At 36.0% G+C, this 27,586-nt stretch overlaps 1 protein-coding gene across 8 annotated transcripts in view; it reads left to right on the forward strand.

The window, feature by feature from the left end:
* The window catches only part of SDCCAG8 (SHH signaling and ciliogenesis regulator SDCCAG8), a 151,025-nt gene that overhangs the window by 16,395 nt on the left and 107,044 nt on the right, over nt 1-27,586 (forward strand). For all 8 annotated transcript variants that reach the window (XR_009456099.1, XM_059715964.1, XM_014600083.3 and 5 more), the window contains 11 exons: nt 522-680; nt 799-881; nt 3,284-3,397; nt 4,332-4,457; nt 4,692-4,832; nt 5,820-5,884; nt 7,407-7,595; nt 9,665-9,803; nt 14,298-14,450; nt 17,005-17,139; nt 20,054-20,170. Coding sequence is in view for 7 of the 8 variants with exons in the window: in XM_014600083.3 (XP_014455569.1) it covers nt 522-680; nt 799-881; nt 3,284-3,397; nt 4,332-4,457; nt 4,692-4,832; nt 5,820-5,884; nt 7,407-7,595; nt 9,665-9,803; nt 14,298-14,450; nt 17,005-17,139; nt 20,054-20,170 (1,421 nt within the window). In the remaining variant the exon portion in view is untranslated. The remainder of the gene's footprint in view (nt 1-521; nt 681-798; nt 882-3,283; nt 3,398-4,331; nt 4,458-4,691; nt 4,833-5,819; nt 5,885-7,406; nt 7,596-9,664; nt 9,804-14,297; nt 14,451-17,004; nt 17,140-20,053; nt 20,171-27,586) is intronic.

The following is a 27,586-nucleotide window of genomic DNA, read 5'->3' on the forward strand; positions in this document are numbered from 1 at the left end:
TAAGCATAGTTTCATAGAATGTATTATACCATGTTATGGCTCTCATTAAAATCCAAAATGCTATTCCTAAAGTCTGCATCCTATATCAAGAATAGTTCTTACTACTAGGAGAAGTCTTGTTGAATTTTAATGAGGCTATTTGTGATGATACATTTACAAGATCATTATTATTTAGATTTATATCCTTCCCTATCCAAAAGTTTGAGTGGCCTACAATAAGAGAATAACAATCCATAGATAGGAATCAACAGTAAAACTCCCATTTACACTAATACAACATCCACTTTGAAACTGGGTTAAATTCTCCTACTGTAAATGGTATTTCCAGTAGCTTTGCCAGTCTGAATTCAGCAGTTGCTGGTAGCTAGCAACCAGTGCTTGACACTGGATTAAATTCTCTGCATCGACAAAGCCTGAATTCATTTTGTTCTATGTTTACTGTATACAGTTAAAACACTATTTCAGTATATAAATCTAGTATTTATTTTTTGGATGCCTAATGCCATGTTTTTTGTTTGAAGAATGTGCTAGTGAAAGCATCCAGCAACTGAAATATGCCTTGGGGGAAAGCCATCCTGCAATGGGAGAAGGGGAAATAGCGTTTTACCTGTCTTCCAGTAATGCAGGCCGAGATGAGACTGGGGATGCAGCTTGGCAGGAACTACAGAACAGCCATGCAGGTAAATGTTAATGCAATAGCAACTGATTAAAAAAACTGCAGGCCAAATGCATTTTATGAGTTGTACCAAGTCAAAAATATGCATGTCTAGTTGTTAATGTTTTATCTTTATTCCACAGTCAATCAACTTAAAGTTCTGTTGCGACAGCAAGAGGAACTTGAAAGTCAATTATCTCCATCAAAAAGGAAGATATTATCCTATGTACGTATTTCTCCTTGTTTCTTGGTGTAATTGTGAATGAATGACCTGTTTGTTGTTGCAATTTACAGGCATGTCGCATCTTACACGGAGGTTACGTTCTAAAAGCCGCACGTAAGGCGAAAATTGCATATAGTGAAATCACTAGTGGTGACTGCCTCTGCAACCAAAACCTCCCGCCACTGCCGTGGAGCCATGCTTAGAGCTGTGTGGCCAGCGGCAGCAGCAGCAGCAGCGCAGCGCGGGGTGGTGGTGGGGATGTCTGCATGCCGCCCGGCCACCACCATGCCTGGCAGCCGGCCACACAGCTCCGGGCACAGCTCCATGGTGGCAGCGGGAGGTTTTGGAGGCAGAGGCAGTCACCGCTGGCAGCATGGTGGTGACCGGGCCTCCAGGTAGGTGGCAGTGCCATGTGCAGACTCAAGCCCCACCCCCACTCCCCACCCGTGTATAGATGAATTCGCGCAAGTTAAATGCACGTATGATGCGACATGCCTGTATTTCCTATCCACAAAGAGTAGGAACTAAATCTCCTTACCATCCCATTGAGGGAGATTAGCTGTTTGAGTAGGAAGACAGTTGACATTTGTGAGTAATTCTGCTTTTGACTGCAGCAGAAAGGATGCTTTCAATTCCATGTGAAGCAGTATATGTGGTTTTGACATGAATTTCTTAAGGGGCAGAATATGATAGAATCCCTTTTCCCTATGTAGTTCTACCACAGCCCTAATGCTGTAGTAGTCTCTCTGATGCTGTGACCTTTCCATTTTTCAGGGAGGACAATGGTCAGTGGTCTGTGTAACAGTAGAATCTATAGCTCTTCTACAGCACATGGACAAAAAGGTTTTCGTCTGTTTATGAAGACTCTTGTAAAAATATGATAGGAACATTTTTTATCACTAGAAGTTTTAATAGTATTGATAATTCTGGTTATTCACTACTCATGTGAAATACACTCGTACAGGGTAGGTGGACTGCTTTAAACCAGAGGACAGATCCTGACCACAGAACTCCTTGCATGCTGGACACAGTGGCAATGGGACAAGTGGCATCCACTGCCTTTGCTTGACCCCTGCTGCTGACATGCATCACCAACAGGTCTCCATGTCCAAGATGTTAGTGGTAGGCCCCATGCCCACTTGCCCTGGCCCTTGCTGGACACACAACAGGGCTCTGCAGGCCTCAAGTTTGACATCCCTGCTTTAAATGAATAGATCTTAGTTTTATTCTTAAGTCTAGAAAAATGAGATGAATCTGTAATACTTAAGCTAAAATATTTTCAGTAAAAATAAACTAGTAATTCAAGCATAGCAGGACAGTTAATGTCAGTGAAAAAATATTGTTGTTCCAGATGCAAAATATTACTGTATGATGTTGTCTGGCTTTTAGTGGCTTGAATTTGAGTGGTTTGGAGGTAAACCTATATATTTTTAGAAGTAATCTGTTGTAGATTTTATTACATACTATGAGTCTATTTTCTTTTCTTTTTTAAACATCTCAAATATCAGAATGTTTGCTATCAGAATCAAAGAAACATTATACTTGCTCTATATAATTTTTTAAAGGTGACTTTTAAAAATTAGCAACTCGATTTAAACAGGTTTGGTTACATTCTCGGTTAATTCATTCTTTAAACTTAAGCCTGAGTGCTCTGTGCTTAGAAAAGACACTGTTTTTCACATATAGTGACCAGTTTAGTCTCTGTTTATGTGGCAAATTAAATTATGTCACTTTAGTAATACATCTATAATTTATGCTAGGGACAGACATTACACACAAACAGGTTTAAGGGATCAGAAACTGGTTTAAACCTTTAACAGAACAAACATTCAGTGCACTTAAACTAGTTTCAAAATGGCTGAAACTGGTTTAAGATAAACCTGGTTGAATGTAGTATCAGTCTTAACTGATTTAGGTCAAACTGGTTTATGAAACTTCTGTGAATCAATATTATGTCTCCCTATGGTGAAGTTCTTTAATATGGGTAGTATCTAATAAAAATTTCACTACATTTCTACAATCAATACTGTACTCAGGTTTATACAGCAAGAATTGACGATTGATATTGGAAGCATGTCTCCTGATGTATTCATACAGCTCTCATTAAAATTCATGAGGTTTGCGTGTATATTTCATGTGGAAGATAAGAAAATGAGGCCTGTATTGGATAGTAGTATAATTGCATTTGCAAATGAACCAGTAGATACAATACGTTCCTGCTTTTGGTATGCTTTTTTAATCAAGTAACTGTTCTGCTTGACACTAGTGTCACCTTTGCATTTTCTGTTTAAATTCACAAAATTATATTAAATATGAACTGGATTATGTGAGTGGAAGCATCTTTCTCTGCGAAGAGAAAGGTCATGAAAAGTAAATACTTACTATTCTTAATTTATTTCCCCTAGGGAACTTCAGAAGCTGCAGATCAGAGTTCGCTTGGCCTGTGTGATCTTGTTCCTATCATTACTGATCAGTCTCAATACATTAACCACTTAGAAGCAGAAGTGAAGTTTTGCAAGGTATTTTGAAACATCCTTCGCTCATTAACTCCCAGATACCAGAAATATCCCACCGTCAATTCAGTAAGAGTATGGACAAACATCCATTTGGAGCTGCTTCAAAAGGGGAATTACTGCTCAGAAATGCAGGTTCGTCTGTTACTTATAACAGCTGCACATGCATAACCTGGGAACGATACAAATGTAGCAACACTGCTCCAACTTTAATCTTCAATGAGACAACATTAAAATTGGGCCTATATTTGCTAACAGCTGCTGCATGGTTCAGAGCAGAAGCTCCCCATCCATTTCTGAAATGGCTCCAAATGGATGTTTGTACTGTACCCCAAGAGTTTTGTGTGAGCTGCTTTCCAGTCTCAGCTTTATGATTATAAATACTGTACCAATGAGAACTGAAGTAAATGTATTTCAGGAGGTAACAAATCTTAACATAAGTCAGGACATTATGTTGTTTTTAAAATAGGCCTTATCAGGGGACTTTTATTGATTTAAATATGTCTAAAAAAGAAAGCTTCCACTTTCTTATTTAAATGGAAAAATTGGGCTTGAAGGTTCCTTGGGAAGTCATTGAGTTCAACCACCTGCTCGAGGCAGAAGTATCCCTTCCTGAACCATCCCAGTCAAGTGCTCTTAACTCCACTACTTATACACCTTGAATAATAGAGTTTCTGCAACCTCTGATATCTGTTCTAGTGCTTAAGTACTCCCAGAGTTAGAAAGTTCTTCTTAATATTTATTATTGATTAATTAATAATAAAATTGAAACACTTGTGTAACTTTTTCTACTTAAATGATTATCCAACCAACATTATCTTGCAGACCATTACAAAATATGCTTATTATGTCCAATAAGACTAAAAATGAACAATAAGGCCTTTTGGTGTGATATATAGTCACGAAAAGTATTAAACAATAGTATTCTTTAATTTTGTAGGAGGAATTATCTGGAATGAAAGGTCGGATACAAGTTGTGGTGCTTGAAAATGAGAAACTCCATGAGGAATTGAAAACTCTAACAGTGGAGCAGACTTTGAGAGAACAAATGCTTCTGGATGCCTCAGTAAGTCTGATACATTTTTTTTTAATGATATGGGATAACTACATGATTTTGGTTCTCAACATTAGTTTCTTCATTCCAGAGGCCCAACCAGATTCTTCTATTATTGGGCTATAAATTGTAATTTTCTGCATTTTTTTTTAATTGAACACAATAATAACTTTATTTATTAGCTATTATTTAATCGATAATAAAAAGATATTGTGATTAAATTGAAGCTTTAACATTGTATTTCAGGCAAATACTCAGAAGTCCTGGCCTATAGGAGGTGATGATTCTAGGGTACATCAGCCTGCTAAATCACGATCATCACATGACAAAGACCATGTCTTAATCTCAACAGCAACTGCAGAAATAGAAAAATGGCAGCTAGAATTGGTTGGTATTCAGATATTTTTTGTATAGCAGAATTGGCTTCTAGTGTTCCTCTCTTTTGTTGACATTTATGATGATTAACCTCCTGAGAGTCTTGGAGGAGACTTGGTTGACTGAACCCCTAACCTCTGGGGTCAATATTTATCCCTTGAGGCTCTTCATCCCATAATAAATATTTTTTTTCCAGTTAAGGGTGATATACAAGACAACTTAACACTTGGCATGCAAGAGATGAGGCTCGACAAATGTGAGGGAGAGGAAATGTGAAAGGAATGGAGTTACAGTGCATAGCACTGGAGAGTCTGAGCAGCAGGTTTCTATGCCTTACGCAGCCCTCTAGTGCTATCTTGCATGCTAAGGATTAGTCCAGTCCCTGAAGCAGCACAGACTCAGAAAGGTGCAAAGCTAGTGTAATCCTATCCCCTTCCCGCAAGGTGCAAGTTCTGTGTTGTGCCTCTGGATTATCTCTTCTGCATGGGGAAGTACCTACTCTGTCACTTTAATTTGACAATATATTCTTCATTCCCTGTACTAAACTGTGGTATGGTATTGTTCTGTTATCTAATTAGCGCATTCTGTCTCTGTTGTGATCAGTCAAGTAACCTCTCTCTGTATTTATGTGTTCAGTAGATCTAAACGGCATTTAGATTCTGCAAAATTATTTCTTGTTACTCATTTATGCCAGCAACATAGGATACCATGTGAAAGATGACTATCTTTGTTTGCTTTGACTATACAGTCCAGCTCCTGTGCTATTTTTCTACCAGAAGACACTTTTTTTGTAGAAATGAGTGTCTGTACACAGTGAGTTGCAACAACATTAAAATAGGTGGATTTTTTAATCAAATACTTTGTTTTGAATACCTTCTTATCTTCAGAGGAAATAAGTAAATATTTCTAATATCTGGATTTATTTATAAAGAGCTAAAAGAATACAGATGTGAAGAAAAGAAAAGCCACACCAACTTTTTTCTATATCTTTTTCTAAAGGAGAAGCTAAACCTTCTCTATCAAGAAAGGACTGATGCACTTGAAGCTCAAGTACGATCACTGAGGTAAATTGAAAGGATTATTTTTTTAATTACTTGTCAATAATTATAAAAGTGGTGCTGTTGATCTGAATGCTCCTTGAAAAGAAGCTTTAAAAATAGTAATCGGGTAAATGTGTAGTAGTTATTTATTTTTCAGGTACAAACAGATGTTTCTGAGGTATAGTTTAAAAGGTAATTTTAAAACAACCTAATTACAAGACTCATGGAAAAGTTTTCTTTATATAAAATAAAAACATGGATTTTTTTTGTATTCCTTTAAAAATTGCTCTTTAAAAAAACCTATAGAATTTAATTTTGATTGCTGTAGGATGATTCCATAAAGGCACAAAACTTTCCATTTTGATAATCTAGTCTGGTTTACTTTAAGAAAAAAAAAGAACAGGATAAAGTTGTTCTGTTAATTCAATGGGGATCTCATACCACAAGCTTTATATTTTAAATAGATAATGTTAAGTAGCTAAGAGTAGATATTTTAATTTTGTTGTTTTTTAAATAAATAACAAATACATGAAGTTCAAAAATATTTTATAAAAAGAAATATTTTAATTTGTGTGGGGTTGAGGTATTGGTGGGGTGGCCAATTGAAATATGTACCCTACAACCATAGAAACCTTCAGAGAACAGCTAACTCTGCTAGTGCAGTGAATCAGAACTTAAAATTGCAGCTAAGACTGTTGATTGTTCCCTGGCTTGAGGTGCAAAAGTGCAGAAATCATAAAGTCAAATATAAAATTATTTAAAAGCTTCTGCCAGTGCTTGAATGCAGGTACCTGCTTAATAGAGGGTTTTTTTTTTCCCTTGGTTACTTGATATTTCAAGATCTAAGTAGCCTGGCTGTGATCCAGAAAAGCACTTAAGCATTTGCTTAAAGTTATGCATGCGAGTAGTTTTTTTGACTTTGATAGGACTATTCTGATGCTTAACTTAAGCAAGAGCTTTCTTGATCTGCTGTATCATGGCCAATGTGCTGAACGTTGCAGAATTTGTAGCAGGGAACATGTGAAACATGCATGCCATATTGCTGCTGATTCATATCCACAGGTAGGGGGCAGGCAAGGAGGTAATGACATCACTCTTAAGGGGAATGCAGAATACAGATTCACTGGATTTTCCCCATCTTGAGAGATCTTAGATATCCTTGCCATTGATCGGCTGCATTCCCTATCTCCTCCATATACTAGCAAACAGCTTATTCTTTGGTAAAACGATATTTTGGAAAACCATGATTTTCAACTGAGTCTGCTGATAACCTCCCTGTCTTTGACAAGAAAAAAGACAGGGAGTGATATAGTTGGGGGTTTGTGCATCGTTCAGTTTTGAGGTGATAGTACCACTTTTGTTATTAAAAAGTGAATCTGCCATGCAGTGTCAAGTGGTTTAAAATGATATAAATTAGTAAGAGATCCCTTTGTTGTACTATTTGTTTATTTTTCCTCAATTAAATATAGAATGCGGTATGTAAAATTATTTTAATGAATATGGTAACACCTGTTTCTTTACAATATTTTTTTTTTTTCCTTTCTAGAAAAGATCTATCTGAATCGCAAAAAAATTGTGAAGATCTGAAAGGAAGATTAAAGCACCAAGATTCACTTACTGCATCAAGTAATTTAACCCGGGTTGGTGGTCTTTGTCTGAAATGTGCACAACACGAAGCTGTTCTTTCCCAGACTCATTCCAATGTCCACATGCAGACCGTTGAAAGGTTAACAAAGTAGGTTTATTTTAATTTAAAGTGCAGTTATTTTTAGGAGGAAATATCAATTATTAATAATGGTTGTTTTAGCTTAAACTCTAACCTAAGACTATAATAGTTCGACAAGAAAATTATTATTTTGAGTTCAAGTTATAGTGCTGTAGGAGAATTTTGTTGGAATTTCTGATTTAAAAATGGAAAAATACAGAGTCAAATCTTCACCCATGGGAGTTTTGTCACTTATTTCAATTCCAACAGCATTTCAGTAGTTTTTTGTAAGCATGGTAACCATCACCTTCAGTATAGCTTCTTCCTTTCATTGTCTCTAGCATTCATCTTTGATCCCTTTTGTTCGATTCTTTGGGTTCTAATGAGGACTTGAATTTTGGAAGCACAGTTGTCTTATTTTTTTTCTTAGTTCTATAAATGTTTAAATTCTTCTTTTCACTGATTTGGACCTTTAACATGTCACTGGTCTCGGATAGAGTACTTTGCTTGCTTCACCTCAACCTAGAGTAATCTAAGTGAGAAGTTTTGTGCAGTTTAAAAAAAGTGGCTGGTTTTATTTATTTAGATTTAAATAATAATAAAAAACTTACCAAGGTGCAAAGAGCTTTGATATATAATTATTAATACAGAAAATCCCAGCACATTAAAACATTGATTTGTTCAAACAGGATCTCTGCTAGCCAACCATTACAAAATTATCTGTTCTCAGAAATTTGAAGTTACTCAAGAGTTGTGAGGTATTGGAAGTAGTCCCAGTAGAGGTGAGTTAGTGGTTGAGATGCAAGTGAGATGGTTGAAGGTAAATGTAGTTTATCAGATGAATATTTTATGTCAGCATCAGGTATACCATAGGTACTGAAAGGGAAACCAAGTGTTTCCTGTTTCCAGGGCCAGAACGCTTGCCAAGCAATATACTCTTCACTGAAAAATTGCACATTAGAATCCAAGTTCTCGTTTGAATTTTTATTCTGGCTTTATTTAAAAGGAAATCTGTGAATATGCGCACAACTTAAATCAATATGTTATTGATTTTCCAAGTATGGGCAGCTTGAAACAAGATGTTTGAGCTCACCCATTCTTCTTAGTGTTATTAATACGTAGAAGTGACATTTTGAAGTCTTGGAGCCAAATCCTCATCTGGTGTAACTCAGAAAAGTCCCACTTGAATCCAGTGCAGTCAATGATATTTAAGTATTTCACTGCATAGAAGAAACACTCAGAGTGAGAATTTCAGTGGAACCAAATGGAGTGATATGCCCAAAACTCATTAAAGCTATGAAATGTGATTATGTAACTTCCATACCCAGTAATGGTGGGGATTTTTTTTGCTATGTAGTATATACAGTACATATAGCAAATGTGAGATTTTCAGTGAGATTATTGCACAATCCAAGAGGCTTCTCATGCTGTCCCATGTGCTAAAAGAGCCAAAGCCTATAGCTACATTCAAAACAAATTCTTTGATGTAATTATACATTATCAATGTGAAAATTTGGTCCATTAAAAAAATAAAGAAAAGAACATGGGAGCCACTGCATTGACTCAGTACCCATAGTATTCAGCTTCCTTTTTAATAAAAAAACTAAATTTCTAAATTTTGGTTGAGGAGATTATAGTGGTGCAGAATTCAGAAATCTTGTAGTTGAACTCAGATCTAGTTCATGGCAGAATACAAAGGGTCATAGATAGTGTTTAACTATCTGAAATACTATGAGTCAGTGTAGTTTTACTTTAAATATAATGTAGAAAATATTCTTAATCATTTGGGTCAAATTTTGATTGGGCCTTTTTTCTGAAGATTACCATTGACCTTGTACTTTTGTTTGATTGCTAATCAACCTGGGTACTTTGCTGATATGAACCTTGCCATTATTCCTGGCAGCTTCTTTAATTCAGTACTTTTAAAGACAGGTCAGCTAACACATTAGACTTTGATATGTGCTGAGCTGGCACTACTGTATCTATTAAACTAAATACAAATGAATGCTGATTTTCATCTAACTCTACTTGTAACCCTGATGTTTTCAGTCCATTAATGTTTTATATTTCTTTTTCCATGGTTTCTTTTGCTAATGCAGAGAAAGAGATGACTTAATGGGTGCACTTGTTTCAGTGAGAAAGCACCTGAGAGAGATGCAGCAAAGGGAATCTAGTGCCTACGAACAAGTGAAACAAGCTGTGCAAATGGCAGAAGAAGCCAACTTAGAAAAGACTAAGGTATCTTCTTCAAGAAGATGGTTAGGGATTTCAGTATTCCTAAATACCACAAATGTTGATTACACTTGTTTCCACCAATAAGGAAATAATTCTACTGGACTGTAAAACACTAGTCTATGTCTAAATTGTGTAACTGACTTGAAATGAAAGATCATTTAATGTTTTCTGTTTTGTGATATCCATTATAAGTCTGTTAAGAGAAGGAGGAGTGGAAAGCTTGTCTTAAAACATATCTGTGTGGCACAAGCAACTTCATGCTGAAACATACCATGTATTAGCTTGTCACTGCATGTGTTAGCTTGTATCCAGATTAATATGATGTTCTGTAGGTGCTTATCGACTTTGCCTGTCACCTGAATGTATAGGTGCACATTCCATTTTACTGCTCGTTTGTGCAGACTAAACGTGGTATGTCTTAGAGTACCAGTGTTTCAGAATAGCTGTGCCTTTTGCCATACAGATGTATCCTTAGTGCTCTGAAGCTGGGACTTGAACTTTTGAGTTCTAATCCATGTTCTCAGACTGATAGGCCATGAGACAAATCACTTAACTCGGTTTCATAGCCCAATGAAAATTATCAGGTTGGATTTTCAAAAGCACCTAAGTGCTGTAGGGCTGTAGTTATGTATTTAATTGATAACCTAGTATGCATACATCACTCTGCTGCTTTTGAAAATATTGCTTGTTACTGCCTACAAGTAGTATTTAACTGTTTCATAGGAGTGTTGTAAGGATTAAATAGTTAATATATGTATAGCTTTAAAGATGTGAAATGCTATATGCCTGTGAACTCTTGGGCAGTAATGATAATGGCAAATTTTAATTTCTAGTCTAATGCTTATATTAAAACTAATTAAGTACTTGCTTCACTTTATTGTAAATGAAATCATTATATTGATATACAGTGCCATCTACTGTGTAATTAGTGAATTACTACTAAATTTGAGAATATAAATGATAAGGTTCCACTGGTTAATGGAGTATTGGTTGTTGATGTGACTTATGCTACACTATAAACACTATTTTATCTTTCCCTAAAATTACAAGTCCAAAGGAAAAAGTGGAGAAATTATGATGGGAAGGAAAAAGTCTCAACAGTTGGTTTGCTATAGAGGAGTAGCATTTTAACATTAGCACTTAGCTTAATTGCCATTAACTGTTAATTGACCAGGAATTAAAGGCTCCATGGTATGTATGTATTTAAAGTTTCATCTAAATCAGTTAATTAGGCACTTTTCTTTTATCACTGTGTATCTACCCACCTTTTTAGGTGCATAAATAGCTTTGAAAATCTAGCTGTAAAATATTTAGCAGTTGTCGTCTGAAGAATTTACCGGTGAATGACTAAGATACCTAGGAGCAGATTCTATTTTGCCTTTTAGGTACTTGTAGGGACTTGGACACCTAGGTGTGATTCTATTCCACCCATCTCGAGTCCTTGGAAAAAATGTTAATGCACCAGTTTTTGAAACCTGCCATAAACTAAGCTTTAAGGCAGAGTTCCCAAAACCAGTAATCAGGAAGAAGACCCATCCACCTTTTGCATTAACTGTTTTTTTCCAGGACTCAAGCAGAGTGGAATAGGATCACATTTGGTGCCTAGGTTCACTTAGGCAGCAATAGGTGGAAGAGGATCTGGCCCCTAATTGTTTGACTTTGTTATTAAAATTTTAAACAGATTATTGGTTTCCCTATTTGTATAACAGCAGTGTTCACTGTTTTGCGAACACAATTCTAGAAATACGTACCTCAAAAATCCCTCCTGCTGAGGAGAGTATTAAATGATTGTTGTCCTCAGACCTCCTATTGTATGATAACTCTTAATTTTCCCTTTGTTTCATTTTCTGTCTGACTTGGAAAAAAAAAAAAAGCCCACCAACCATAAATTTCATCTTAATCTATCCCTATGCTTCGTATTCAGTTTAACATAAAAAAACGTTCTCGTTTGATAAGGCTCTGTAAGACTAATCAATACTGACCTAAATACTAATAAGATATAACAGTGCTATAAATTCCTGACAATCCAGTAAAAGGAATGTAAGTAAATGAATGGCAGGTTTTCTGCTGGAAGCCCTCACTGGTAATAATGAGGTGCACAGGTACATATGGAACGATCAGTGGCTGGGGGTCCATACTCCCCATGCCCTTTATTACATCTCCATATTACAAGCTTCCTCTCCCTTCAGGTAAAAAAACACAAACAAAACTCCCCTTTTTTTTTCTCTTTCCCTTACACTGGGAAAGCATTTTACTACTTCATCCTGTATATTCTTGAGTAAATGCAGAAAAGAAAGAGCCAAGTGCATCATTCATAGGGGCAAATGCATCTCATTGAATATAAAGGGAAAATTTATATAGACAAGGCAAGTAGGATTTGGCTTTTAAAGGACAAATTTATTATGATAACTATCAGTTCCATTTAGTTTATGAGAAACAGGGTACATGGTGCTCATTCTTTGGAAATATGTATCCTTGCTGTTTTTTGCTTCTGTTGCTTGCAACCTCTTGACCTGTAATGCTTAGTCTTTATAGGGGAATTGGTAATGAAAAGCTTCCCAGGTTGAAGCAAACCTGGGAGATGGATTTTAAACATTGACTTGCTAAAGGAGCAATAGTTTGAACTACTGATCCTCCTTGCAAAAACAGCAGCAGTTTAATCAAATAAAAATTCCTTCTTAAAATGTAGAGTAGTGCTGTGTTTTGTTTTGCTGTTACAATCATGTTTCTGTCAAAAGGTGAGGACATGAGGGCAGATGTTCATTGTTGTTTGCATTTTAGCGTTGCCCAAGGGTTAGATTTCTATAGAAAAGAACTGATGTTAACAGTCTGATTTGATCTTAGATTACTTTTCTCTAGAGATAAGAGCTACTCCCCAGATGTCTAGCATCCCACAGGGTGGACTTGTGGAGACTTCCCCTCTTGAGAGAGAATTAAATGGTGTAGCTTTCATCTGTCTTGCATAACCCAGCACAAAGGAAACACATGGGAGGCACTGTATTTTTTTTTCCTTTAGTCAAACAGAGTATCATTTGGAAAACTACATTACTAGGAACTATAAATAAAGTAGTCCAACATGAGCTTCATTTTGAATTTCTTGAAGTAGACTATACTGAGGCTTAAATATACAGAATGTCAGTGAAACTAGAACTAGGATATGGACAAGCATGCGCTTGGATCAGCTTTACAAAGGGAGGGGGAGGGCTGTTGCTCCAAACCAGATAGCAGTTGTTACGCTGCAGCTATACTGTCTGCATAAGCCTGTAGGGATAAGTGAGCTAAATCATCCGTTTTGACCTGTGGATTCCTATTCGCTGGTCAGAGGGACTTGATTATAAAATGGAGATTTTTTTTCCAATTGGCTTTAACTCAGTACCTGACCTGACGCAGTATGCATGTTTGTTTAACTACATCCGTTTGTCCACTGTCTCTGGACAATGCAGCTTGGACAAGAGAAATACAGGTTTTTTGCTGTCCTCTAGGAGTGGTGGAACCTGAACTCTAATGTTCTAGGTGAACTCAGTTGAGCAGTATTTCCAGCAAGAATCTGGAAATAGATATATTCACTCTTTGGCATCATTTGAAAAATCTGAACATCAGAAGAAAAGAATAATTGCCTCTACTTTGTCAAATTCCTTCTCTGGCAATATAACCTTTTGTACCCTATATTGTATCCTTCAGGCAAAGAACAGTGCTGACAGTACATTTTTCTGATGTGTGGTATTGAAGGCAACCATGCTTTCAGTGTTTATAAGAGTTGGGTAATGGAGGGCATTTTTCTTTGCACTTCTTGAGTGAGAGATACCTAGGATTTTTTAAGTGCAGGTCACATTCCCTTGTCAAAAACAAGTTGCTAATCTATACAGAAAAAATAACTGATAGATTCCAGGAACTGCGAACACAATAGGAACCACATTTGAGAACCAAGTTGTCTGTAGACGTGTAATCTTTAGCTCTCAAACATATTTTTGTGCATGTATGCATGGTCTCATCTCTTTCAACCCTATTTTAGTTTCTTAGGGCACCTATACACATACAGTAATCAAGTCTGCTGGAGTATGGCAATTAGCATGCTCCAGAAGACTCCAGCATTGCATATCAGCATCCCCACACTGAAAAATGGTGGTGGGGTGCTTTAACTAAGCTTGTTCGACAAGCTTCAGTTAAAGTGCCCTCACTGCCATTTTTCAGTGCAGGGACATTGATACATGTGATGCTCCAGGTGCTTTAATTAAAGTGGCTCTCGGAGCTGCTCTAATAATTAAAGCTCCCCTCACCCCCTCCCGGGGCAAGTGTATAAACACTCTTATATTCTGGTGTATATGTAGAGGCATCTGTGTACATACATAAAACCCTTTTTATAAGTAAAATGATTTCTCTAAAAGCATTAGAATACTTTATAATGAATTCCTCATTTTGGAAGGATGATTGTTTTTTACCTCAGACCATAGTTTGTTTGTTTTTTCAATTTGAGTTTCATAAAATATTTTTCCCTAGGCTCTACTCCAGTGTGATCAACTGAAAAGTGAGATGGAAAGACAGAAAGATCGCCTTGGAAGGGAGCTAGCTTCCCAACTAGATAAGCGAGATGGTGAAAAAGAAGCACTGCGGGAAGAAATGAAGAAAGAAAGGGAAGACTTGGCATCAACAGTAATCCTATTTATTATTATATTATTGCAGGGGTAGAGTGGTGGTGGTGGTAGATTAAGAACATCCAATACTTCTCTGAAACAATAAGTAATGGCTTTTTATGCAAGAAAAGAATATTCAGGCAATACTTCAGTAAACAAGTATTAAATTTACACATCAAAATGTTAGAAAATAATTAGCTTATGTAATCATTTGAACCATTAGTAGGGATGGATGACAGGTTGGATACATACTAAGTGATTAGTAGCTTGATACACTTGATAAGGTACAATATAACTTCAGTTTGTGTAATATTTTCATATTTCATTTATTAAAATAGCCTCAAAAGTTAAAAGTAATACCAGAAAGAAGACAACAGGTTGTCATCATGCATTCAAGGAACATTAGTAAGGTTGCAAAGTCAAGCACTTAAAGATTAGGAAATGCCAGTGTCAGCTTTATATTAAAGTATTTAATTATAAGATTGCGTACCTTTCCATCCCTATTATGACCTTAATAAGTCTTTTTTTCCCTTGCACAGCTGTAAAAATGGGACTAAAGCAACCTCAGTTTCTCACCTTTTATTTGCATTTATAAGTTCTTGGAGGCAAAAGAAAGGAAAAAAATAAAAGCAAAGCAGTGCTCACACTGACAGCACGCACTGCTCAAAACCAGAGCCTGTCCAGCTGGAGCCACAGAGACAACTAGCGGTGGTACAAGGTCTGCTGCTGCTAGTTGTCCCTGGAGAAACCAAACATCCACACTTGTGTGGATGCAGTCTTAGTGTTTATTCTGCCATGATCTTAGGTGGCACCTTTAGGTTCTGCTGGAATATGAATAATAAGTCATAATAAGTTATTTCCACATGAGAGAAGGTGAAAAGGAAAAAATTCTCTCACTAACAGCAGTGAAATTGTGCAACCTGACAGAGGAGTTTGGTGCGGTAGGGAAGGAACAGTAAGATGAGTAGTGAGAGAATCTCAGTGAAGTAGGCCACAAGTAATCACTGGAGTATTAAAAACCAAAGTTGAGGGCAATTTGGGTTCCAGTTTTGACATTACTAGAGAATCACTGGGGTAGTATAAGGATGGGAGTGCTATAGGTGCATTTCCCGGTACATGGTGGGAAATATGAGCATGGAAAATATGGTAATGGAACAGGCATTAAGTGTACAATGCTGTAGTCAATAAACTGCAAACCTGTCCTACATAACCATCAAAAATCAGTTGCCAAGCCATAACTGAAGGTGTACTTATATTGCACTGAAAACACAGAGGTATCAAAAGTGACTGATTGTAAAGGACAAGTTTATCTACAGGAAGTAGTACTTACTACAGATGTCACTGCATGCCTGCAGATCTATTTTGGCAGTATGAATTCATGCAACATAAATATCTCTAACTCAAAAAATAAAACTATATTCTTCACTACTATCACAGTTTAGTTCCTCAAACCAATACATTGCTATATATTGTTATCAACCCTGAAATTACATCTTAATGTTTGTTTCTCTGAGGGCTTCAGTCTCATAATGTGATCTTTAGACCCATTAAAACACTGTCTAATGATAATATTGTGATACGCTTGTGATTGTACAGTATTTGGTAAAACTGTGAAATTATTACTATGCTGATCCTGTAGTTGGTAATTAGATTTATCTTTGTAGGAAAATAAGATTTTACACATGTATTAGTGGTAAGTGTGAAATGCAGTACTTATTTTGATAACAAACAAAAAAGCCAGGAAAGGGTTTTTTTGCGCTATATTATATTTATCTCTCTATGAATTCTTTATTAGTTCATTTAACAAGCGATTTGTTTTAGAGGAACAAATTGGCATGGGTCCATAAAACAGGTGTATACATAATGGCTCTACAGTAGTGTAATTGTACGTAAGCCCTTAAATTCCGTTTCGACTTCCTGTAAAGTTAACCTAGAACTGTCAGGCACCATTATTTCCAGTTATGTTAGCCAGCTTAAGGACTAAACAGCTCAAGGGCAAAATCTTTGTTTTATTGTTATGTATCTTTTTCATCGTTCAGCAAAATTTCAGCTCAATTTGCTTGAAATATGAAGTCATAAAATAACTATACTTTTAGAACATCCTGCATTTACTTGGTTATTACTACATTGCATCTTGGTTTGTTTTACGATGGTGGGATGTTTCAGAATTAATTTAAGATCTTTATTTGCAGTGACATTTGAGTTTTTGTAACTGCTTTTTCTGGGGCTAATGGTAGTTGCCATTTACCAGTTGGAGTCTGTGAGTGATAGGTGAATAGGTCTTATGGCGCAACAGGAATAAGGGACTGTTCCTAACATTATATGTATTAACAAGTACTAGAATGGTGTAGTTAATTGAATATATTCCGAATGGATATTGCAGTTCGAATCACTCCAAAATAATATTGTTACAACTCACTATGGATCAAATTATGTAATCCTTATTCAGGATGTGATCCTGGTCACTTCCTGCTTTGCCAAAATTCCCATTGACTTAAAATGAAGTTTTGGGTATTGGTTCTAGGCTGAATCTCTTCACTATGCATTCAATCTCTTTTTTTTTTTTTTTTTAGGTGATGGTTCTGTCTCAGAATGTGGCCACACATGAAGCACAGTTAGAGAGAATTACAAGAGAAAAGAACTTAATAGCTAACCAACTAGAGGAAGCCCAAAATCAATTTACTTCTCGGGAGATGGACATTAATAAGGTAGAGACATTTTGCAAGTTAGAGTGGTTTGAAACATCACATGGTAATCTCTTATGGTTTTCACTGTTTATTCTTTTTAAAGAATATTTGGAAAGATGGTAAATGTATGTCTCAGATTTTTAGACAAAATTTACAAGTTTAGAAGTAGAGAGATGAATTTCTTTTAGCAGGCAGATCACCCCACAAAATGAGATGGGGTTTTTTTTCTTAGCCTGTTCATAATCACTATTTGAAATTCTGCAATCAGCATTTAATTAATGATTCTCTTGATGATATGGGAGATAGTTATAGGACAATAATGTGAAGCCTATTCTGTTTGACTCTGTAGTGCTCTGCACAGCATTATGCATTTAGTCTAGTTTCTAACCTGGCCTGTAGAAACCTTTCTTGCTCCCACTCATTCCTGTGTTTTTCTTTGTGTATTTTATCCTGCTCTTTTTATATCCTGCCTGATCTCATACCAGAGACAAATGTTTGATGCAGTGGTTCTGAGCTCAAATGCAATCATTTTTTTCATATTACTATGGGAAAAAAATAAATTAAATTTGTTCCCACAAATTCCACCAAGCCATTTTTTGTCTAGTCCTGTCTTCAATACAGTTTATTTTTTCCTGCTCCTGTTAACATGTTGGCATGTCTGACATGTCCCAGTAGTATTTCACTCCCATTGCAGGACTCTAACCCAAGGCTAAAGAGGGACTTGCAGCAGCCAGTTATAGATTTTTCTTGTAGCAATGTACTGTGATCACTAGGAGGGGGCAATTTGGCACAGGCTTTTGGGCGGCCTTTCCTCACCTCATACTCCTGTCACTGCTCCTTCTTATAGTACTGGTTACAATTCTTTTTGATGAACAACTTTTGCTTGAAAAATATAGTTTTGGACAGGCATAATTATTTACACATTTGGGCCCAAATTATCTAAACCAAAAGTAACAATTTAGAAATGTTAAAATATTTAATGTTTGTATTTCTAAAACAAAAATATTCAGGCTAGATTTACAAAGGGCCTAGACTCCCCTTACAAAACCAAGAATGAGAAGCAGTAGAAGGAAGAAAACAGTTTTGAACCTGAGTTTTCCATATTCTAGATGAGCATATTAACCACTGAGCTATAGTATAAGAACGCTATCACATTATCTCTTCCTTGTTTTTTGGGAGTAGTATCTAAGTTCTATATTAAGTCTAGCTCTTGGTTTCCAAATAATTTGATTTTTAATTTTTAAAAAAGTGTATAAAATAACAGACGGGGCAAAATGTTTGAAATTGACTGTAACATTTTATTTGGGTTTATTCAGTCTGGGGTTGATCCAAACTTATTCTTTTTCCCTTTATTTTTTGGAGCTGTTGGCAAACTGAAAAATAAGTTATTCATGCAGCTCTAACAGCTGGTTCCTTTGTTCTGTTTTATCTGTGCTACACATGGAGATGGGTTGGGTGACAGTAATTTTCCCCTTCATGAAGGGAAAAGAGAGAGAACCCCATCTTATATTCTGTCTATGAGAGAAAAGGGGAGGAAGTAAACACTTACAAGTCTCAGTTTTGAGTATTAGGTATTTTAAACAATCATGAGATCTCTGTTTTAGGTATCAGGCTTGTGAATTTTTGCTGTTTGTTGAAAACACCATTATTTCTCACTATTTTAAATGGTACTCAATTGTAAAGTGATGTCAGAGAATATAGCCACCATTTTCCTAAATGCTTTGCATTTGTAAGGAAGGCAGCTGTTTCTAAAGACTTGCAGTGTCTCCAAAATGACTTCAGCCAACCTGTCCTTACAGAAGATAGGGTCTACGTAGGAGGATCCTTCTTGCCTAGAAAACTAGACAAGAAACTGGAAAGAGAAAGGAGAATGAGATGGGCAGGAGAAGACTGAGGATTCTGTGGCATTTGGGTAGCAGCGACAGAGGAGAATGTGGGGAAAAAGAAGAGAAATTTATGGAAGAAAATAGGGAAGGAGGAAATGCGTTTGGGTAAGAACAGAAGATAGGGAGGGATGAGGAGGACAGAGATGGACTGACATGAAACAAAGGGCACCTCCTACCTCTGCAGGACAGGGAGAGAGTAAATTTAATCTACCTGGGGGATTAAGCACTTGCGTGTATAATTAAGGTTGAATTCTTAACCTAAAGTGATCATACAAATTTAGGATGGTTGGCTTGGATGGTGAAGGAGAGCTAGAGAGCCTATCAAAAATCTCTTCCTTGTCAGCAGAGAATTGGGCAGAAAATCCCAAAAAATTTTAACTCAAAAACACCAGTATCCAGAACAGTATTCATTACCTTTGTTAAAGTTACCTTTCTCCCAGTTTTTCCCACCTAGAGCAAGCTCTTTTGGTGTTTCTCTGTTGGCTTATTCATGGTCAAAGTAGACATTTTAGTTTAGTGCTACAGTTAAGAAATTTATTTTCAGTCTGTGGATAAGAATGTAATATTTCACTTCAAGTTTGAAAATAATTATGTTGCAATCTAAAAGTTTTATTCGTACTAGCAGAAAAATAGGCAAGATAAGAAATCTCTCTGTTACATGAAAATATGACTGACTTCAATATTTAGTATTTGAAGTACTGTAAAAGAATTTCTTTGAATTTAAAAAAGAAATCTCCCAAAAATGAAAAACTCCACTCTAAATGTATTTAGCAGCACATGTATTTGCAGCATAGATATTTATACTTAACAAATCTTGATCCAGATATAATTGAATCTAGCAGGTAATGCCTATTTCCAAGTTAATTAGTATAGAGAGGATGTGGATTCACCCCTTTGGTTATAACAGTTACCATATGTAGTCTTAAAAGATCAGTAAATTGAAATAAATTGGAAATAAATGGCCTCTAGGGGGCACCAAAAGATCTAAATGCAAACATTGCACATTAGTTCCACAAGCTACAGATCATGTTTTCTGTGCAATCTAACAGGTGTGCGGAGAAATGCGATATCAGTTGAATCAAAGCAAAATGAAGAAGGATGAGGCAGAAAAGGAGCTCAGAGAGTACAGAACAAAAACTATAAGGGAGCTTGAAATTAAGGACCAGGTAAGAAATGATACTGCTATCACTTTGCAGTTATTAAAAACATAAATAGGGTTGTTTCTGAAGTTGGAATGATTCATTTTTCTAATAGTGGTCATTTATTACTATTTTGTGGGTTCTAAATTAATGGCAACAAGCCAGTTTTTACTATTAAAAAAATACCTCTTGTCTGGATTATTCTTGTTTTCAGCCCTAAAAAAGTCAGTTTTCCATAATTACATAATACTTAACACATTCTTTTATATACAGCGTGCGAACACATACTATAGATTCAGTGTGTTTAATTTATATGTACTATATACATATGTTTATTCACTTCTCTCACAAGTAAACACACACAAATGTGTATGCATACAAAAAAGTAGAACATTAACAATTATAACATGTGAAGTATGTAAGGTAAAGTGTGTCATTTCTTTACCAATTTCTGTGAAGATTCAAGTTTAATGGATTTTGTGATTCAAAACAAAGTTTAAAAAACTAATAAGAGAAAATAAAATTATTATGAAAATATGCCATTAGGTATTAATAATTGATTATTTAAAAATGAATTTGTATTACTTATAAAACATTATATGCCTTGTAGGTAAACAGCGACAAGACATCCCTTTAAAAAATAAACAGTAAGGTGAATTACCATTAAATTAGTTAACAGTTCAGACAGCTGCCTTCTATTGAATCTTTTAAAAATCTTTTTTGTACTGTTATTCTACCAGTTTAAATCTTCAGGATTTAAACTTCCAATTCTTGGTTCAGAAACTCTCCACTATATTTGACTTGATATTGGTAATATATTTTAGATATACAGAAAATTTGTTAGGCACACATGCACATTATATTTAAGTGCATGTATCATTTACTATTTAAAGTAGTTTATCCAGCATGTTTTAAGCCATACTCTTCTCCTTTAAACAAATGAACAGTATTACAATGCAGTATTACAAAATAAAGATAGTAGTCATCACAAAACCTTAATGAGAAACAACTATGTAGTTAGTAGTTTATAAAAAGATGCAACTCAGCTTAAAGGGGGAAAAATAATGAATCAGATTATAATCAAAAGGCACATAATATATTTTTCCATTTTAAATTTACTAGCCAAAAAAATTTTTAAGGTGTAATGGCAGTAGCAGATCACGCTGTCTGGGAACTGAGGCCTTGTAACATTTCTGCTACATCCTTACGGCCTAGAGGCACTTTGAAAACAAAAAGCAAGGCTGTTCTTCTATCTTGACAGTTCTCACAGATAGGAAATCTGGTATAATCTTGGCATAATAATAAACTGGGATGTGTGGAAGAAAGTATGCAAAGAAATACCATGGATTTTAGGTTTTGTTCTGCAGCTTTCCCCAGGGTTAATATTTTGAAAAAATTCAAAATATAACAAAATATTTAAGTTTACCTTTGGAATTGCTCATGTTTTATCATTATGAAAATAAAAAAAAAGCCAAAATACTAATTGGAAGTCTGTATATTTTAAGAGGAAGCATTGGTGTTCCTTGAAATACGACATACATATAGCAATTTCAGTGATCAGATATTTTAGACTGACATTGTTGGATTCTAGAAACAGTAGTGTGTATGTTTGAACAATTTTTTTGTATGTTATAGTTATAACTCTAGGCTTTTAGCAAGAAAAATAATTATAATAGAAAGCTCCATAGGCTGAAAAATATTAGGAACTATATAAAGAAGTCAAGGATAGTGAGATAAACATTACAAATTGTCTTTGACAAATGTTAACAGGTCAGTACAAAATCTTACAAAAACAACTCCGTTATTATTTCATATTTAACTTCACATATAGAGAAGATAGCAATGTCTCATCCTACATGGCACTGAGTAGCAAACAGCAATTGTTCTTTGGTCTCTCAGCCATGACCTGACCTTCTGGCTGAGAGGCAGAGTTGATACCTTCCTTGGCCACCATCTGTTCATAATAAATATATATTTAATTTTTAAAAGTAGACAGTGGGTCACTTAAGCTAATATTATAATATTCATATACTATTTTACTCAAGTACACATCTTTTGTGGAAGGGATAAGAAAGCTGTAATGTTACAAGAAAGTTTCTCGAGGTATTGAAATTAGCTCAATATTCCATAAAACGTGAATGCATTTCTTATCATGGAAAGAAGTCTTTATGATTAGTGGGGATTGTAAAAAATATATATATAGTTTTAATTTACTTTGGTATGGTGGGTATGGACATTCCTACATATATACCAGTAAGGTTATAGGACCATCAGATAGATGTATTCAGTTTTGATCAAAGTCAGCACTTACAATGATTCTTTTAAAGAAAATATTAAGAGAATCTTAGGATGATTAAACATGGCTGAGTTTCCATTTTATATTTCCCTTCACCTCCATCCCCCTCCCTCAGAAGGGATTTAGTTCCACTTCCAGTCATTTTATATTGTGTGTGCATGCGCATGCATGTGTGCGCGTGCATATATATGGTGGTATGATTCCCATTCATTAATCTCTGGTGCAGTAAGTTATGGATTCTTGATTTACCTTTCAAAATGTTTACACTTCACATTAATTTTATATATATATATGTGTGTGTGTATATGTGTACATTTCCTGTCCTGTATATATAAGTGGTTCATGTGAAGAGTTAACATTTTCAAAGGTAAACCAATAATCCATAACCCACTGCACTACCTTTAATGAATGGGAATCATACTATTATATGATTCTATTCAAAATTAGGATTTGGAGGGAACAGTATCATTTTGGGTCTCTAACCTAGGAGTCACAAAATCCAAACATACAAAAGATCAGTTATACTTGGATGACTTGGTTCCTGACCCTGGCAATTTTAAGTTTGTTCATTATTGCACATTTTAGTATATTTACACTATTAAGGATCACTACCTCCTTACCTGTAATAAAACATAGGAACATGAGAAGTCTTATTTGAGACATTTTATACAAAATGTTTTTACTTAAATAAATAACCAATGTTTTAAACTGGAAAATCTATAGAAAACCACTCTTTCAATGCCTCCTTAAAATTTGACTTTCTGCTGAGTAAAATAAAGAACTCAGCTCTAAGTGTAAGAGCTGACAGAAGGAGAGGTTCCAGATCTAAACCAAGGAATAGAAATAACTAGGAGGCCTGTGTACCTAGTCTTCAGCACCCAGATTTCTATAAAAAGGAGTTAGGATACCCACAATCAGTAATATTCATAGACTAGGCAAATGGAAAGATATGAGACAGCATTTTTTTTAATATAGTCAACAAGCATCTGTACAACAGCGATGGGTATTTTAATGCCATAGCTGTAATGTTCAGTGAGAACGGGAAAAAAATAGAAGTGTGAAAGAACTGTAGTACGAAAGTACTTCACAGAAATTATTTGAATGTTTACTTGTATATCACAAAGCAGTAATTTATAGTCATCTAGTTAAAAATTATGAATGCAAGAAGTACTTACTTTGCTTTGACCATATAAAGCAGATGGCAAAAACTTAGATAAATTTTCAAAATGACATTTTCTAAGGGTTTTTTTAAAGCCATAAATGGTCAAAGTTTTCTTCTGCAACCATTAGGACTGGAAGCTGCTTTTTTCTGTAATTGCATGACTTCATAAGCTTTGGCTTTAAAAAAATCAACAAATACTATGAAACTTTGTAGTAATATGGCAAGATTTCTCAACCCTGAGGAAGACAAGCTAGTACTATACATTTTGTTATATGTGCTTAAGATTTTTACTCCTCTGGTTTTAGTTAGAGATGTCTGACCCAGTTGGTTAGGCAGACAGTGTTTCAACCATAGCACATTAGAGAACAGGGGGATTTGTTTTTATTTCCAAAAATGGCCCATGCAGCTCTATCAGTGGATGCCTTTTTCTTACAAGTTCAGGGACTATCACCATGATGAGTTCAAAATAGAAAAGGAACCAAGGTAGCTGGAAGAGTAGACTATGACAGAGTATGTAACTCATAGTTTGAAAACTGCGAACAGCTTTAGCAAATCTATAATATAGATGTGTGTGTGTGTGTGTGTGTGTGTGTGTAAATGTATCCTTCAAATTTCTTTTTTAACTAGTTCTGTTATAAGAACACCCACACCACACCACAGTGCAAACTGTAGGAAAATGGTGAAGGTAGTCCTTAACTTAAAGGACCAGTCTTTAAAATCTGGCCTTCTTTTAGTAATTATCAAAATAGGTCCCAGGAGTTATGAAACCAAATAATTCTTGATTTAAAAAAAAACACCAAAAAACTGGTAAGAATTACAGGCAATATTTTTTCCTTCTGCAGAAAAAGATAATTTTTTGTAATTTCTTAGTTGGTCTAATAAAAGGTATCATCTCTGAACCAAGAGTTCTAAAGTTTTGCATCTTTTTTTCTCTCAGACCAACATGGCTACCAAATACATCCCTCAGATGGCCTGTTACTTTTCAGTTATATAGCTTTTAAGTTGTTTATTGAGCTACACTAAGTTGTGTAGCTTAACTTTAAACAAAGTAGGAAATGTGAAGGTGAAGTCTGAACAAAGCCTGAAGTCTGTTCTTTATGGATATGTTTTGTAATAAAGGCTTTGTGTTCACACAGTTGTGTTTTAATGCTGCAAGTGAAAAGAAAAATGCTTCATTGGTGAAGGAAGGTGACAGCTTTATTTAGGACAACCATCATCATAATCAGAACTGGTGCAAATAACAACTATCCTTTGCTGAATCAAAGCCAACTCATTCCCTGGGGTACTGAGAAGTCCCCTGTAGTCATTCACAGAAAGTCTCCAAGCCTAAGTCATTAACATAAGTCTTTGACTCTTGCAGCCCAGTGTTGTTGTATATCAGGGTCTCTATGTGCCCGCATACCACTTTGCTATTTTAAAGTAATGTTTTAACTTTATTTATCAGTGTGTGTTCTTTCTGCTGTCTCTCCATTGCTTGTGTAGTTTTGGCAGTGGAGTCAAGCACAAATCCTACTGCATTTTCAAGGACTACCTGCAAAAGCTGATACAATTAAGACATCAATTTTACTATGAAAAAAAGATACCACAAGTGACTGAAATCATGCAGCTCTGTTTATACAAGAAAAACATTATAAAAATAGGAATAATGCCCTGAACATGACCATCATTGACACACAATTTAAAAAATGTAAACGTTTTAGATTTAAAAATAGAGATACCAAAAAAAAAAATCAGGAGAAATCTTTCACGGACAGAAAGGTCCACTTGTTAACATACTGATAATAGATCTTTTCTGTAAGTAGATTTAATGGAAACTGTATGAACATCATCAGAGCAACCGGTGTTCTATGGTTGCCTCAATGAGACCATATAAGTGGAAAAGTTGCTTGTTTAAGTAGCCTAGCAAAAATGTCTTCCATCTGCTTAGATGTTCTGCTTAGAATATTTCACATCAGGATAGAAATGTTCTGTGTTGTATCTGTGTTAATCCAATAGTCTTAAACTCACTTTTGGTTCATTCATTATTAATTAGTAGTTCAACTTTCAACCACCATCTGCCTGGTCATACCTACATGTACTATCTACATGAGGTTGTACAATCATAATAGCCAAACTAGACCTTCCTTACAGCCTTCCAGGCACTCTTGTATATTGTCCAGTTGCAGTCTGCTTTACTATTAATTGGTTAATCTGGTATGGTTTCCTCCTTACTATTTGTATACTTCTTTCAAAATTTGGGGGGAAAATGAGTTCTAGGTTTGAACCCAGCAGTTAAATTTGACTAGAAACTAATTTCAGTGTTGCAGACACTGCTGCTCCTATAATAATCACATTTAAAGTTCATGCATTAGAGTTTTTAAATGTTAGAAAGGATGTGAAATACTATTTTTGCATGGAAGAGGCCAGTGGTTGGTGGTGGGCCATATTTATTTTACAGTAGCATGGGTGAAAAAGTGGTTAAACAAACCATAAAAAGTAATAGCTATATCTATTGTGAAATTACTATTGTGGTATTGACTCTGCCTGCTGCTAGTGTGTGGGAAGTAGGTCAAACAGCCATTTCCTCCCAACTGACTCTTGGTGCCAGGTGAAGGAAAGAGACGATCCCACTTCAGTCCTTTCAACTGCCTCTTTTTGAGGCTAGGAAAACACTTCTTATTGCATGCTCCTGTTTCTCAAAAATGGGATGGCAGTAACTCTCTCCCCTTAGCTCCCTTCTCCCCACTTTCCTCTTCCCCTCCCTCTCCCCCAACAAAAATATCCTACCATGGTTTGAATCAAATTCAGATTCTTTTTTTACCTTTACTATTGACTGCTAAGCTAATAACTCTTGTTGGGGTTGGTTAGGGAACGATGCAGAGGCCCTGTGACTAGTGATTGGTACTGCCAACTCCAATGATTCAAAAATAAAGAATGAGTAGGAGGTAGGAGGCTGGACCTGATGATCTTGCAAGGTCCCTTCCAGCCCCAACATCTATGAAATCTGTGGGTAAATATAAGATTTTGAAATGTAGCATGTTTCAAGTCTCCTGGTTTTTTGAATTTGTCTGAATTTTTTTTGAGCAAAAATATCCACACAAAAGATATTGTTCCTGTGTCCCCGATGTCCCTGACTCTGGAAGATCCCCTTACTCTGACGCATCTCCTACAGACTACAAGGCTCTATCTCCTTTCATTTTCCATTATTCAATTTAATGATGAAAGTGGGGGGGAATGAGGTCACAGTTGCTTAGTTTGGGAGCAGGACATCTCTAGTGTGTTGTATTGACTCTTCAGCTTTGCCCTGCAGAACACATGGGGCACATCATGTTTTGTTGCACAAAAGACACAATGACTGCTGTGCTGTCTCTGTTTTGTCATTTGACTACAAGACTCCACCAAAATCACAACAGTCATAAAAACATTGCGTGTGTTGATGCTGTGGAATTATTCTATACTATCTCCATAAGTTAGTCTATGCCATCTCCATAGGTATCAGAAAGAGATCTTGGAGTCATTATCGATTCCAAAATGATCATGGGCCGCCAATGTGAGGACGCAGTCAGTAAGGCCAACTGCACCTTGCCATGCATCCACAGATACATCGCAAGCAGGGCCACAAGGAGGTGATCCTCCCCCTCTATGCAACACTGGTCAGGCCACAGTTGGAATACTGCATCCAGTTCTGGGCACTGCACTTAAGGAGAGATGTGGCCAGCATCGAGAGATTCTAGAGAAGGGCCACTCACATGATCTGGGGACAGCAGGGCAGACCCTATGAGAAGAGGCTACGGGACCTGAACCTGTTCAGCCTTCACAAGAGAAGGCTGAGAAGGGACCTGGTGGCCATCTACAAACTTACCAGGGGGGACCAGCAGGGAATAGCAGAAACCCTATTTCACTCATGCACCTCCCAGAGTAACAAGGAATAACGGCCATAAGTTGATTGAGAGTAGGTTCAGGCTGGACATTAGAAGACACTATTTCACAGTCAGGGCAGCTAGGA

Source organism: Alligator mississippiensis, chromosome 1 (assembly GCF_030867095.1).
Source record: "Alligator mississippiensis isolate rAllMis1 chromosome 1, rAllMis1, whole genome shotgun sequence".
Classification (NCBI taxonomy): domain Eukaryota; kingdom Metazoa; phylum Chordata; order Crocodylia; family Alligatoridae; genus Alligator; species Alligator mississippiensis.